Source organism: Pelobates fuscus, chromosome 2 (genome assembly GCF_036172605.1).
Source record: "Pelobates fuscus isolate aPelFus1 chromosome 2, aPelFus1.pri, whole genome shotgun sequence".
In the NCBI taxonomy this organism is placed as follows: domain Eukaryota; kingdom Metazoa; phylum Chordata; class Amphibia; order Anura; family Pelobatidae; genus Pelobates; species Pelobates fuscus.
The window spans coordinates 434,468,846-434,484,526 of NC_086318.1; the positions used below are offsets into that span (position 1 = coordinate 434,468,846).

General features: G+C 38.0%; 1 protein-coding gene across 1 annotated transcript in view; it reads right to left on the minus strand.

Moving 5' to 3' along the window:
• The window catches only part of PLB1 (phospholipase B1), a 157,296-nt gene that overhangs the window by 92,269 nt on the left and 49,346 nt on the right, over window positions 1-15,681 (minus strand). The window contains exons 17-25 of the mRNA XM_063441548.1: window positions 15,395-15,453; window positions 14,337-14,410; window positions 14,110-14,153; window positions 13,329-13,437; window positions 12,756-12,804; window positions 12,568-12,651; window positions 8,817-8,882; window positions 7,246-7,346; window positions 125-206 (exon numbers count right to left, since the gene is read on the minus strand). Coding sequence (XP_063297618.1) covers window positions 125-206; window positions 7,246-7,346; window positions 8,817-8,882; window positions 12,568-12,651; window positions 12,756-12,804; window positions 13,329-13,437; window positions 14,110-14,153; window positions 14,337-14,410; window positions 15,395-15,453 — 668 coding nt within the window. The remainder of the gene's footprint in view (window positions 1-124; window positions 207-7,245; window positions 7,347-8,816; window positions 8,883-12,567; window positions 12,652-12,755; window positions 12,805-13,328; window positions 13,438-14,109; window positions 14,154-14,336; window positions 14,411-15,394; window positions 15,454-15,681) is intronic.

Consider the following 15,681-nt stretch of genomic DNA (forward strand, 5'->3'; position numbering starts at 1 on the left):
CGCTCAGCTTTTGTTATAGTAACATGTTGTATAACTCCTCTTACATCTGTTAACCCTCTGTTTTCCTCCCCAGGGAGCTTGGACTTTCGATTTTGGTTGTAGGATTTTGCTTGTGTGATCTTACCTGATACTCCCTGTTAAAGGTTCTCAGAATTTCTAGTTCCAGAGAGCCTTCGGGATTGTCCACAACACACGAGCACAGAGCACTAGGAAGTAAGAGAAAATGAGCATTATTCAATGTTGAACAATTACTGAACTTGCTGCGTATCAGGAATTGAAGATTTTCACAACTTTGAATGCTCCAAGTAGGCTCGTGAAAATACAGGGCTGTTGGATTCCCCGGAACTTGTTTCAGAAACAATATTCTAGATTAATAAATTGATAACTGTTGGCCACATGTGTTTTTTGCAGCTTAAAACCCAAAAGTATTTTTTCTTAAAACTGGAAAATGGACTTTGTGTGACGTGAAATTAGGAGTGCACCTAGAACTTGCCAACTGGATGCTCGTCCTGTGTTTAATCTAAATTCTAAGGACAGAATGTAACATTTTTGTACATGCTGTGTCGAATCGGAATACAATAAACGTGGGGAAGGGTATAACGAAGTGGAAGGGTTAATGAAATACATTGTAATTTAAACATTAAATGGATGATGAGGAGGAGGAATGAAGGAAGAAAGGGCTAATCTCACCCTCTATATATGTTCTTAGCATGGGAACCCTGGTCTCATTTTGCAGTGAGTGTAAGCAGAAAGTACATATTAAAGTTAATAATAAACACTTTAATGGGATAAAAAAAAATGGTTTAAAAAAAAAACATTTTTCACTATAAGTGTCAGTAGCGGGCAGGTCCTTCCCAACCCAGGAAGAAGCTCCACCAATCGGAAACATCTCATTCAGATCTAAGGGGGTTAACTTTTATCCCATAAAGCCGTATCCAGTAGCATTTAATGGCTGCTATCAGTTTACACACAGCCCAGTTCATCAATTTGAGAAACTGGTGTTCAGTGAATGACACTCTGTCAAGGAAGGAGGGGGTACACTCAGTCCAAGTTAGGTATGTGGCATGATATAGACAACCAGGAACTGAGATTTTAGTTTGCTCGATTGGCAGCTCAGAGGGACAGGCTTACAGCTGTATTTGTGCTAAAAGAGTTTTATTAACAATTTAGCAGAACACGACAAGACAGATACACAGGGATTAAACAAACAGAGCAAGAGAAAAGGGCACTTATTAAGAAAAGGGTATAAGCAAATATTGAGATAGCGGTATGTTTTTATAAGCTAATGAAGTTCTAATGAGACGTTTTCAGATCTCAGAGTGAGTTCAGAGGAATCTCTCAATATTGCAAAGTTGTGATGGTGCTTTAACTAAGCCTTTAAAGGTCTGTTAAATAAATATTATCCAGGACCCTGCCCAGCTCCGCTGTAAGGAGAAGACGATTTTAGAAACGCTTGTCAGTTTAAGATCATATTCATCAAAATGCTTTCATATTTCTTCATTTTAATAATAATTAAAGGGACACTACAGGCACCAGCTAAATTACATTATTATAGTTCCATGAGGCCCTTGGCGCACTCTTACATCCAGGGGTTAAATCGTTCTTGAAATGTTAAACCAACATTTTGCCTCCGGAGCTGATCTTCACTACCCCCAGACGGCATACAGTGTCTAAAATGTCAAAGTTCAGGAAGCACAATATGCCGCCGGACTGTTGGAAAGAAACTAACCTTTTGTGAATGGGGAGTCACTGAGACCGTCAGTCAATCAGCAGTACCTCCGCCCAGCTGCACTCCGCACGTCCTGCCTGGGGGGAGCGGAGATCAGTGCTGGAGGCAACTTTGTGGTTAAACTGTTCGAGAATGGCTTAACCCCTTTCGGTAAGAGTGTGTCAGGGGCCTCCTGGCACCATAACAACTTAATTTAGATGCATGTGTAAATCATTATATACTATACCTCAGCCCACATATTAGTGAGGTTTCAGTTATGTGATGATTTAATGGATTCTCTGTGCTAACGATTATTTATTACAACCTGTCAGTAAATTAGTTTAGATTGAGGTATCTCCGAGGGGTCAGGGCTATGGTACTGACTTTGACTAACCACATGATATACACCCTAATCAGCGAGTCAATTGATAAGATGCAATGAATACATATTTTCTTCAACCCTGGAATATGATCTTATCAGACTTTGTTAAGCCGCTTGCCGTTACACTTCCTGTTACATAATCTCTATTTTTAGCACAAAAACAAGTTTACGTGATGTCAAGTATTTCACAGCCATGTTACAATGCTGCAGCCAACCCCATGTGTTCCCTATTAAAGGACCACTCTAGGCACCCAGACCACTTCAGCTTAATGAAGTGGTCTGGGTGCCAGGTCCATCTAGGATTAACCCTTTTTTTTATAAACATAGCAGTTTCAGAGAAACTGCTATGTTTATACTGAGGGTTAATCCAGCCTCCAGAGCCTCTAGTGGCTGTCTCATTGACAGCCGCTAGAGGCGCTTGCGTGCTTCTCACTGTGAAAATCACAGTGAGAGCACGCAAGCGTCCATAGGAAAGCATTGTAAATGCTTTCCTATGAGACCGGCTGAATGCGCGCGCAGCTCTTGCCGCGCGTGCGCATTCAGACGATGACGTCGCAAGGAAGAAGGAGAGGAGGAGGAAAGCTCCCCACCTGGCGCTGGAGAAAGAGGTAAGTTTAACCCCTTCCTCTCCCCAGAGCCCGGCGGGAGGGGGACCCTGAGGGTGGGGGCACCCTCAGGGCACTATAGAGCCAGGAAAACGAGTATGTTTTCCTGGCACTATAGTGGTCCTTTAAGGATTAATAAGTGTGCAGGAGTTTAGAAAGGTTCCCCTCTCTGTCTCTTTTAGCTGAAAGAAACAAGGTGAATTGTTAGTGTAGGACTCTTCTAAGAGGTTTGCCTTGACGTGGCAGGTGAGCTTACACTTTAATGGCCTTTGTCATACTAACAAAATGTGCAAAGGGAGTTCGGGTATTGCGCATGTAACTCTTTTCTTTGTTTTTTATATGATGTTAAGTATATATTCATGAAAGATTGATATATTATTAGAGCATAGTGCAGGCCAGACAGTGCTCCCCCAATTTTCTCTTGTAATAAAAAAGGTTTAATTTATTGGCGCGTTATGGGCGTTATAGTGACTTAGAAAAGAACCCTATTGTATGTGTTATAGTTAGTTCTGCACTCCTTATTGAGGATGTGCTCCCTAATTATAAGGCATTTAGATAAATTACACAATATCTAGGTATAATTACGTACCAACATTTGAAGCTAAAATTTAATTTAGAACAATAACAATGTATCTTATTTACACAGACTGATTTCTAAACACATTTATTGAAGTTTAAATACACATTACTGTGTGTATTATTGATGTGGAGCTCTGTTATACACTAAGACACATTACTGGGAGTGTTATTGCTGTGGAGCTCTGTTATACAGTCAGACACATTACTGGGAGTATTATTACTGTGGAGCTCTGTTATACACTCAGACACATTACTGGGAGTATTATTGCTGTGGAGCTCTGTTATACACTCAGACACATTACTGGGAGTATTATTGATGTGGAGCTCTGTTATACACTCAGACGCATTACTGGGAGTATTATTGCTGTGGGGCTCTGTTATACTCTCAGACACATTACTGGGAGTATTATTGCTGTGGAGCTCTGTTATACACTCAGACACATTACTGGGAGTATTATTGATGTGGAGCTCTGTTATACACTCAGACGCATTACTGGGAGTATTATTGCTGTGGCGCTCTGTTATACTCTCAGACACATTACTGGGAGTATTATTGATGTGGAGCTCTGTTATACACTCAGACACATTACTGGGAGTATTATTGCTGTGGAGCTCTGTTATACACTCAGACACATTACTGGGAGTATTATTGATGTGGAGCTCTGTTATACACTCAGACACATTACTGGGAGTATTATTGATGTGGAGCTCTGTTATACACTCAGACACATTACTGGGAGTATTATTGCTGTGGGGCTCTGTTATACACTCAGACACATTACTGGGAGTATTATTACTGTGGAGCTCTGTTATACACTCAGACACATTACTGGGAGTATTATTGCTGTGGGGCTCTGTTATACACTCAGGCACATTACTGGGAGTATTATTGATGTGGAGCTCTGTTATACACTCAGACACATTACTGGGAGTATTATTGATGTGGAGCTCTGTTATACACTCAGACGCATTACTGGGAGTATTATTGCTGTGGGGCTCTGTTATACTCTCAGACACATTACTGGGAGTATTATTGCTGTGGAGCTCTGTTATACACTCAGACACATTACTGGGAGTATTATTGATGTGGAGCTCTGTTATACACTCAGACGCATTACTGGGAGTATTATTGCTGTGGCGCTCTGTTATACTCTCAGACACATTACTGGGAGTATTATTGATGTGGAGCTCTGTTATACACTCAGACACATTACTGGGAGTATTATTGCTGTGGAGCTCTGTTATACACTCAGACACATTACTGGGAGTATTATTGATGTGGAGCTCTGTTATACACTCAGACACATTACTGGGAGTATTATTGATGTGGAGCTCTGTTATACACTCAGACACATTACTGGGAGTATTATTGCTGTGGGGCTCTGTTATACACTCAGACACATTACTGGGAGTATTATTACTGTGGAGCTCTGTTATACACTCAGACACATTACTGGGAGTATTATTGCTGTGGGGCTCTGTTATACACTCAGGCACATTACTGGGAGTATTATTGATGTGGAGCTCTGTTATACACTCAGACACATTACTGGGAGTATTATTGCTGTGGGGCTCTGTTATACTCTCAGACACATTACTGGGAGTATTATTGCTGTGGAGCTCTGTTATAGACTCAGACACATTACTGAGAGTATTATTGATGTGGAGCTCTGTTATACACTCAGACACATTACTGGGAGTATTATTGCTGTGGGGCTCTGTTATACTCTCAGACACATTACTGGAAGTATTATTGCTGTGGAGCTCTGTTATAGACTCAGACACATTACTGAGAGTATTATTGATGTGGAGCTCTGTTATACACTCAGACACATTACTGGGAGTATTATTGCTGTGGGGCTCTGTTATACACTCAGGCACATTACTGGGAGTATTATTGCTGTGGAGCTCTGTTATACACTCAGACGCATTACTGGGAGTATTATTGCTGTGGAGCTCTGTTATACACTCAGACACATTACTGGGAGTATTATTACTGTGGAGCTCTGTTATACACTCAGACACAATACTGGGAGTATTATTGCTGTGGAGCTCTGTTATACACTCAGACACGTTACTGGGAGTATTATTACTGTGGAGCTCTGTTATACACTCAGACACATTACTGGGAGTATTATTGATGTGGAGCTCTGTTATACACTCAGACACATAACTGGGAGTATTATTACTGTGGAGCTCTGTTATACACTCAGACACATTACTGGGAGTATTATTGATGTGGAGCTCTGTTATACACTCAGACACATAACTGGGAGTATTATTACTGTGGAGCTCTGTTATACACTCAGACACATTACTGGGAGTATTATTGCTTTGGAGCTCTGTTATACACTCAGACACATTACTGGGAGTATTATTGCGGTGGAGCTCTGTTATACACTCAGACACATTACTGGGAGTATTATTACTGTGGGGCTCTGTTATACACTCAGGCACATTACTGGGAGTGTTATTGCTGTGGAGCTCTGTTATACACTCAGACACATTACTGGGAGTATTATTGCTGTGGGGCTCTGTTATACACTCAGGCACATTACTGGGAGTAATATTGCTGTGGAGCTCTGTTATACACTCAGGCACATTACTGGGAGTGTTATTGCTGTGGAGCTCTGTTATACACTCAGACACATTACTGGGAGTATTATTGCTGTGGAGCTCTGTTATACACTCAGACACATTACTGGGAGTATTATTGATGTGGAGCTCTGTTATACACTCAGACACATTACTGGGAGTATTATTGCTGTGGAGCTCTGTTATACACTCAGACACATTACTGGGAGTATTATTGCTGTGGAGCTCTGTTATACACTCAGACACATTACTGGGAGTATTATTGATGTGGAGCTCTGTTATACACTCAGACACATTACTGGGAGTATTATTGCTGTGGAGCTCTGTTATACACTCAGACACATTACTGGGAGTATTATTGATGTGGAGCTCTGTTATACACTCAGACACATTACTGGGAGTATTATTGATGTGGAGCTCTGTTATACACTCAGACATTCCAACAATATTGAGCTCCTAGAAAAGAGAGGCATTAGGATAGAAAAAAGGGACTCAAGAAGGGGACTGTCCCTGCTAAATAGGGACACTTGGGAGGTATGAATATAGACTCACTTAAACATGCTTGGTCTACTCTAACAGGGTGTCTGATTCTCTGGACCCCCTAAAAGACAGGCCTAGATTTTCCAAATTTAGTAGTTGCAGAGGAAAGTTTGCTACGTGAAATTTATTCAGCGACACAAAAATGGCAAATTCCTGGAATATTTTACCTTCCATTTAGTTGTCATTTGCCCCGTTAGTAATATCAGCTGAATCTCTATGTATACTTCCAAACAGATGAATCTCATGGCATTTCTATAATGATATAGACCAGGGGAACTGGATCTCTAACTCTAAGCCCTGATCGCACTAACCTACCCCACTACAAGAGAGCGACCCTAAAAAAAAACCCACATTCTATTCCTAATTTGAATATCTTTTGTCTTGTTTTAATTTCTCTGATAGTGAAGAAAGTGAAGATCTGATTAATTTTAGCAGCAGAACTGAAGGTAAGTGAGATGAATGAAGGTTACTAAATTTGCTATAATAAATGTGACTTTTAGGGAGATGCTTTGGCATTTTATACTTAAAAATCACAAGGTTCCACTATCGATATGCGCGAAGAAATGTTATTTTCATAAGGCGTTTGAATTGTAACCATATTAGTAATTACATCTTACTTTACACTAATTGTCTTTAATTATAGTTAGATCAAGGTCTTGTCACCACAGATGATAAAAGTTGCGCATAAAGATTGATTCTTGGGCACAATTCTAGGAGAGGTGCTATCAGCAGGCACATTTTATTTGTTTCCACGGTGATTGCTCCATTTTTAGAACGTTGCTCACATATCTCTCACTATTTAAAAAATTATTATTTTTATTTTTTTTAAATCTGACCTCATCATCTGCTCCGGGCAATGTGTTTCTGGGTTGCCATAAAGTTGTTTAAGTGGTAAAATGTCCAAAACTGTCACAAGATTCACGAAGAGTCTGGGGACCTGTTAGAAAAGATGTGTTTTGTCAGTACATTACTTAGAGCCCTAACTAACATGGTTCCATAAATGAACACGTTCAGGGTTATTCAAATTTAAGGACAAACTAGCCAAAGTAAAAGCATTGAGGACTTGGAGAGCTAAGGCTGTTTTGACGTTAAATTTAAAATTTACTTTGAATTCTCAGCCCTGTCCGTGGTTTTATGATGGTAATGACATCGTTATGAGTACAGGTCTCAAGCTGCAGACTTCAATGGTTTCTTATGGTGAATTACATTATTTTTCCTGTTTTGTTTAACTTTAAATCACAGCAGGAGTCGCACTTCCACCCATAGGGCAGGAAAATTCCCTATCAAAAAATCTCCAAGAAGTGAGGCATAAACAAATAGTAGTATTAATTGCAAAATTCCAAATAAAAAAAACTACCTACTGCACTGGGTTCTGAGGAGAGGAGAACCACCTAATGTTTTGTACCACTAGAGGATTTAATCAAGACACTGGACACCTTATGTCAATAAGGAAGATTGATTTAAAGAGAGGTGAACTTTGGACAGTCTAAATTGCACTTAAGAAAGATTTGTGTCCCCCTCGATTGGCACATATGAGCCAGATTAGTAAGGGCTCTTTGACAGGTGAGCAATTTTCTGTGTCTTGGCCTAGTGGTTTTAACATCAAACCTACTGCACTTGATATTTCTACATTGCTTCTGTTCTTTCTTTGAGCTATTGTGGTTGGAACAGAGAAGAGGGCTAGTGTCATCGTATCACACATCCACCTGAGTGATCTGAGCCTATCCCTATAAGGCTCTGTACTATGTGAGTGCAGCTAATTTTACATTGCACCATATAAATTATACATTTTTCAACACTATATTTTGTTTTGTTTCTCTATCATATAACACTGGATGCATTTGCTATGTATAGGGGTAAGTGTATTTTTATAATAGCGCTCGACTTATCTCGCTTTCTTTTGCCACACAGTTGTTGTATTTTGTGTGCATGATGGTGTGTATAATTGGGGAGAAACTTACACTTTCATACTTTGTTTCCAAGGGCCTGTTCGTCAGAGATCATTTTTTTTATTTATTGAGTCATGCAGCGTTTACTGCGCTCCGGAATTTGTTGGCGCAATATAAATGCCAATAATTTAATGATAATAATATAAAAGACACAATAATTGATAAAGAGAGCTTTTCACGTGAGATAGTTTGTAATAGTCATGACAAATAAAAGGAAACGGTATACATTCTACAAACGTAACACGTCCTCTTTAATAACAAATGGATCCGTTTAAACACTAGACTAGAGTTCTATTGTGACTGCATCGGCATGGAGAGAGTTACAAATCCGTTAATTATTGATAACATATAATATAACTTTGTCAGTTTTATTGCTTTAAGAAAGTTTCAAACATATATTTTTAGATACAAGAGTTAAAAACAAATAATTAACCACGAAAAATAGCGTTTCTTTTTACCTCCTTGTGTAAATAATCCAGAGTGTTCTCAAGATGTCCTACAAAATTTTCTGGAGAATGGCCAGACTGTTAAAAATAAAAATACAAAAAAAAAAAAAAAAAAAAAACACACTAGAATTTAATTACATAATAACTTGTATCGTATTATTTAACCCTTTTAATGCAGGAGTTAATTCATAATTAAAAAAACAATAACTAATTTTACCAAGCGATGCCAATTTATTTATAGTTTTTATTTGAACTATCTACAGAATGTAAATCAATAGAATTAGAAATTGTAAATAATTGAGATTTTGACTTTTATAAATAGTTATTTTATGAATAAACCCCTTTTAGTATATGATGAAGCATAGCAGAGGAAGGATACCAATCCATCTGAATAAATGATTAGGGATGGAGTTTCATTTCTCTGGGTTTAGTATCTCACAGACAACAAATATAGATACTGTATCTCTGCTGCTCATAAAATAATTCATTCCCAGCCAATCACAGTTAGTGAAGTCAGGTACATATCAGGCGAGTGGCGTGATATTATTCTCTGTGTATTATCTGAGGCAGGATGTGATATGCTGATAATAAGAACACACTGGGAAAACAGACAAGTACATACTTGGGTATGTTGTTGGACCCCAATCTATCTTTTGGCCTCCACATAGAAAAACTTGAATCTAAACTTTATCCAAAACTAGGTGCCCTGTACAGAAACAAATCCTGCCTAACCCCTACAGTAAAGTAAAAGATTGTACAGCAAGTGCTGATTATGGGGATGTAGTATATGCACCTGCACCTCAAATCCACCTTAATAAACTCAACACATTGTATAACTCGTTCTGCCGATTTGTGCTACAATGTAATTACAGGACCCACCATTGTGACATGCTAAAAGAACTAAACTGGCTGCCACTGGAATCCAGACGCACCCTTTATCTTTCCAGCCTTGTGTTTAAGAGCTTTTCTGGAAAACTCCCACCCTACCTGAACAAAATGCTTTCCCCAGCTGTTCCCACTTCCTATAACCTCCGATCCAGTACCAGCACTTTATTTAGTCTACCTCAATACAAAAAGAAAGCAGCCCGATCCTCCTTCTCTTACAGAGCACCGCAATTGTGGACCGACCTCCCACACACTTTAAAATCTTCCCCAAGCCTAAAGTCCTTTAAGAGATCCCTCTCTACATACCTCAAAACAGAATGCACCTGTCATGGTTGATTATATATTTCCTACCTGTTCTATGTTACATTTTGTATTTATTGTGTATTCATATTGTTTTTGTATTTTATTGTACCCTAATTGTAACAAGGACAGCAGGGAGTGAGAAAGAGCCAGAGGGGAAGTACACTTTTTAGAGAACGGGGGGTAACCCCAAAAGTAACATAGCAACAAGGAAGGGCAAAAGTGTACCTATGTATATTGAGTGATTGCTCAAAAATACGTTAATGCAGAGAGAGCTAAGGTGAGCTATACACAGAGTATTCAACTGTTGGACAACGTCTACCTTAGGTAAGATGCTCAGCAAAAAAAGAAAAGAAAAATAAATTTTATTAATAAATGTAAAACCACAACGTGCTAGTGTACAAAACTGTAAACCTAAGTTAGTGTTAACCAAAAACCCAACATAGGTGTAATAAGTGAAAGAAATTAAAAAGAGAGAACAATCTCTTCCAGGACCTCTATCTTATTCATATATAGTGAGGAATATCAGGACTATTGAGTTTATTCCGGGCCGCTGGGTAGGTGTGTAAAAGACCTCAAACCCTTCTTGCGGTAACACACGGGAAAATACGTATATTGTAGGCCCATATAATAAGGTTCCGTCCTGAATTGGGAATATATAGGTAGAGATAGACCGAGGGAACAAGCACTTTTACACCGTGCCCACGGGAAAATAGTAACGGTCACAGTTGTATACACACTGTTACTGTGTAGCTAAATTAGTAATTTATTAGCGGTCTAGTTGTAAGATACTTAGTGACCGTAGGATTGTCCATATGATACCGGCAGCCTAAAGACATAGGTAGTCAAATATTGCATAGATTGTCGGCTGTTTGTATCATTAACGGACTCCTCACATGAACACTTGTTAAGTGCTGTACACAGAGCAGTGATTATAAGGAAGAGGAAAGATTCCTCCCCGTGCCTACACAAGCACTTAGCGATACTACCACTTAACAGACAAAATATCTTAAGGTATAATGACTTAGTGCGGAAACCAAGCAAAGTCGATAAGCGGTCTAGTGAAAGGAACCGCCACTCCCCGTGCCTTCAAGGGCACCTAACACCCAACCCGCTCGAACGAACAAAATATACTGAGTATATAAATTAGCTTAGTATGGTTACTAGAGCGGAGTTAGTCAGTCGTCTTATGAGGAGAGAAATTTGCTAGTCCCCGTGCCTTCATGGGCACCTAACAGTAATCCCACTTAGTCGTTAAGATTGTCTTAGTTACATCAAAGTAGATAGTGAATTTCAAAGGTCATTATCGCTAGGTGAGAAGGCTGGACTGCCTGTGTAACCAAGTTATTCTGCCATCGCCCTGGAGAACTGTGCCTTCGAGGGCACCTCAATGCTAACACCCCTGGAAGAGATGTCTATCCTCAGTGTGGCGAGGATCTGATAAAAAGTTCTAACTAATAGTGCGCTGCCTAATAGCTCGAATGGGCACACAAGCCTTCGAATGTAGGAGAAATTCAATATAGTTAGAGAGTAGCGTGGTCGCTGGTTACAGTGCTTGTCACTAAATCATAGGAGAAGCACTGAGGGACACCTTAAGAGATCCCTCTCTACATATCTCAAAACAGAATGCACCTGTCATGGTTGATTATATATTTTCTACCTGTTCTATGTTACATTTTGTATATATTGTGTATTAATATTGTTTTTGTATTTTATTGTACCCTAATTGTAACAATGCAATTTTTTTGGACCCAGGACGTACTTGAATATGAGAGAAATCTCAATGTATCTTTCCTGGTAAAATATTTTATAAATAAATACAGTCCTGGCCTGGCACACAGCACTGTTGGTTATAATCACCGTAGCCCAATTGTGAGTTTTTGATGCCATTAAGCAATGGTTTACCTATTGGACTCCAATGCTCATTTATTCTGGTGACGTGGAGAGCTACAGAAGTCAGTAGCCGATCCAGTCTCCATACATACAGAGCGTCAGTGGGCACCTCTCAGACAATGAAATGAAAAGGTGCTCTCTTGTTGCGGGCTGGCTAATGGCTCCAAGCTCATACAGGGGTGTTCCCCAAAGTGAGAATTAAGGTCAAAGTAACCAAACTGGAAGGATGACTAAATTAGACAATATTTCTGATTCAGGTATTTGGACCGTGACCTTTAAATTCACTTTATATTCTCAGGTTAGTAAAAAAGTCTAAACACCGGACAGTCTCTGAGATTCAGTTAGTGAACCTATTTGATGTGATATCTGCAAACTTCAGAGCTGACTCGTAATAGGCTTCAAAAGATTGTGAGTTTTTCCAATAACCCTCCCTTTTAGGGTTCTATTTTCACATATTACACCATGGTGTTTTCTTTTACATAATATAGGTCTTTATTTATTATTGACAGGAGGTAACTATAACCAACGTGTGCGCTATCGCCTCTTTAATGTTGTTTGGATACATTTAGTATAATGACCGAGCGTATGTGCAGCTCACATCAAGGGCATTAGAGAAAAGGCAAATGTAACATAGGTTGCCTAGCAACAGCAGGGGCACCTAGAACCCCACTGAAGAACCGCTTACCGGATTTTTACAGATTCCACATAAGTCGTTGCCTCCAATAAATATTGTTAGGAGTTTCCAGTCTTCAGTAATATTAATTTTGCTCTAGAAAAAGATACACAGAATGATTTAATGACAACCTGGGCACACTTACCCACACACAGCTTATAGAAACAGAACCTTAAAAAGCGTAACATTTAAAAACTCACATTGCTCTTCATTCGGTTAACGAATGTCCCGGCCTGTTCCAGCATGTCACTGCAAAATACCAAAAAAGAAAGACAGACAGAATGAACGACAGAAAGATTTCTTTCAAAAAAAAAATCCTTCCTGGCTCCAATGGGGGCTAACCTCTCCTCTGGTATTAGATACCCCTCCTGGTGATGCTTGTAAGTATTATACAATACAGCCAGAAAATCCTGATACAATTGTAATACCTGGAATGTCCGCATTGTTTAAATGCTCCTAGAGTCAAGTTAGTTTGATAAACTATTTCCACTATAAAGCGTTCATGGGGATCTCTTAGTCATATTAACTGCTTCTCCAATAACTGGGTGCTGTGCCATCTAGTGTATTATATAGCACTGTACTATTCTGTGTTGTGTTATATAGCACAGTGTTGTTCCATGTAGTGTATTATTAAGATTTAAAATTACTTTTCTTTTTTTTGTTTCAGTTAATGTAAGTCAATAGGAGATATTTTGAAGAATAATGCTCAGAGATTCTGGTAAATTGAATCAACATTAATAGATACAGTATTGTTAATTAATATATATACGTACTCTGCTTTTGCTCCGGGGACAGCTCGGTTTAGATTAGCATTTGGTAGAAAGTAAAAGCCTTTTCCTGTAGAATAACCTTGAATATCTGGGTTGAACTTTCGAAGTACGTCTAAAATAAAAATTAAATAAACATTAATATTAATGAACATTAATAAACATTAAAAATAAACATTATACATTTGGAAAAAAAATATTTAATTAACAGGTAATTAACACACATATAATTTAATGTAAGGTCATAAATTCAGGTCTTTCATCAACATTTTTACCAGCCTCAGCCTACAATGGGCAATTACATTTTTTGGGATAACTTTTTCACATTATTTAATAATTTTTTAGATAATTTTCAAATAATTTCATATTTTTTTGAGCAATATTTAAAATAATTTATATTAAAATATCAACAAAAAAATATATATAAAAAGTATATCAATATATAAAAAAAATGTAAAATATTAAAATATTTTTCAAAATATTAAATCATTTTAAAAGTTTATTTTAAAAATATTAAATCAATTGAAAAACATATCCAAAAATATTAAATTGAGGCCAAAATGACATGCATGCTCAGTGTGCTCTGCCATGTGGCGGTGTCTATGCCGAAATGTCAAAGAAACAGTAATTTTTTTTTAAACGAAAAACAAAAAACATGATACATACGTTTCAGAGTAATTTTATCACACAACATAGTTCTGAAATGTTTCCTTATGTGAAAGTAAAAATATAATCCTACTAAAATATTGAGACAGGAGCAAAATGTAAATAAATGAAAGATAATTACTTGCTACTGTTGTAACATTTTCAAGCTCCTCGTCGCCGCCGATACTAACAGAAGGAGAATAGAGCGATTATAATCGTAAAACTTTAATCTGTTTAGATACACTACGAGGTTTGTTCACAAGCAGGGTTATTCCCATTGAAGCCCAATGCACCATTTCTATAAAGAAGCCCCGGTATAAACATTAATCTCACAAAACATCCAAATGAAATCAAACTATGTCCACCGACCTCCAGGAGATGCCACGATACTCTGTCACCACGTCCAGAAGGTCGATAGCGATAGACCCAGCACCATTACCTGCCTGTCAGACAAAGTCAACACATTATAAAAAATATACAATTATTCCTCTTCAAATATGGAGCTAAAAACAAATCTGTTTATGAAAAATAACTGTTTCTACAGTGCGACCTAGTGGTTACGTACCATATGCCACAAAACTTTTTAATTCAGAATGATACTGTGCAACTTTTCAATGTGGGGCAAATACTATTGACCAGCATGAACTGAGGCACCAAGAATAAATAATCTAATACAGGAGAAGAGATTTCATGGAGAAAACCCAAAGGGCTAAATATTATAGAACTCGAATTATCAAACAATTATTAAATGAACACTATGTTAAACCAAATAAAATATAAAATAACAATTTAGTAGATATACCCCAAAGAAAATATACATGTAATTTGTTTTGCATGATTTCTTTGGAGGTACATAAAATTTTAGCATGCAAACGCTGCTGATCTCTTGTCTGCATCCTTTGCAGGCCCTCCCCTTCTAACCCCGCCCAGACTTTCTGTGGCTGTCCAATCACAGACTTCCCAATACTGCTCAATGAAAAGTATTTGCAGGGAAAATGCTCTGTGTAATTGCTGCCTTTAGAGTTTATCTCCACTGAGCTAAATAACCAGGAAGTAACAGGACCGACTGTCTGATTGACAGCCAGGGGGTGTAACAAGAAATGCCAATTTGTATTGAAATCTGCACTTTTTGTAAAATGGAAAAACATTTAGAAAGCTAAAGTTCTTTAGGGGTCTGGAGTGTCCCTTTGACTACAAGTCTGAACCCAAGAGTTTGGAATAAATTAGGCATGCACCACGAGAAGTGGGAAAAAAACCACTGTAGTGGTATGTACTTCGATATTTTTGTAGTAAAATAATTGCAAAATACTAATTGACATGATATAATTAATAATTATTCAAACATATATTAGCTGACACAGTGAAGAAGATGAGAGACTGCGTATCCATGTTAAAGCTGATTGTGTGAAATTAAAGTAGATACTCACAGTTATTGAGTCACCCAAAGCAGCTACGACTTTGAAATCTGCCGGTCTCAACATGTGTACTAAACATTAAAAGGGATGATAAAGTGGAATCAATATTATTATATCACATAATTATATAGAAAACCCATTAGTAGATATTATACTTTTATCTAATATTGAACAATCATACGTCTACGTAAACTAATACCCCATTACTGAATAGGCTAAAGTCACATTTGTGAAAATATTAAGTTTTGCAAGAGATAATGTATTTCAGCAAGATGCCAGTGAGTACAATGTTCTGTGTG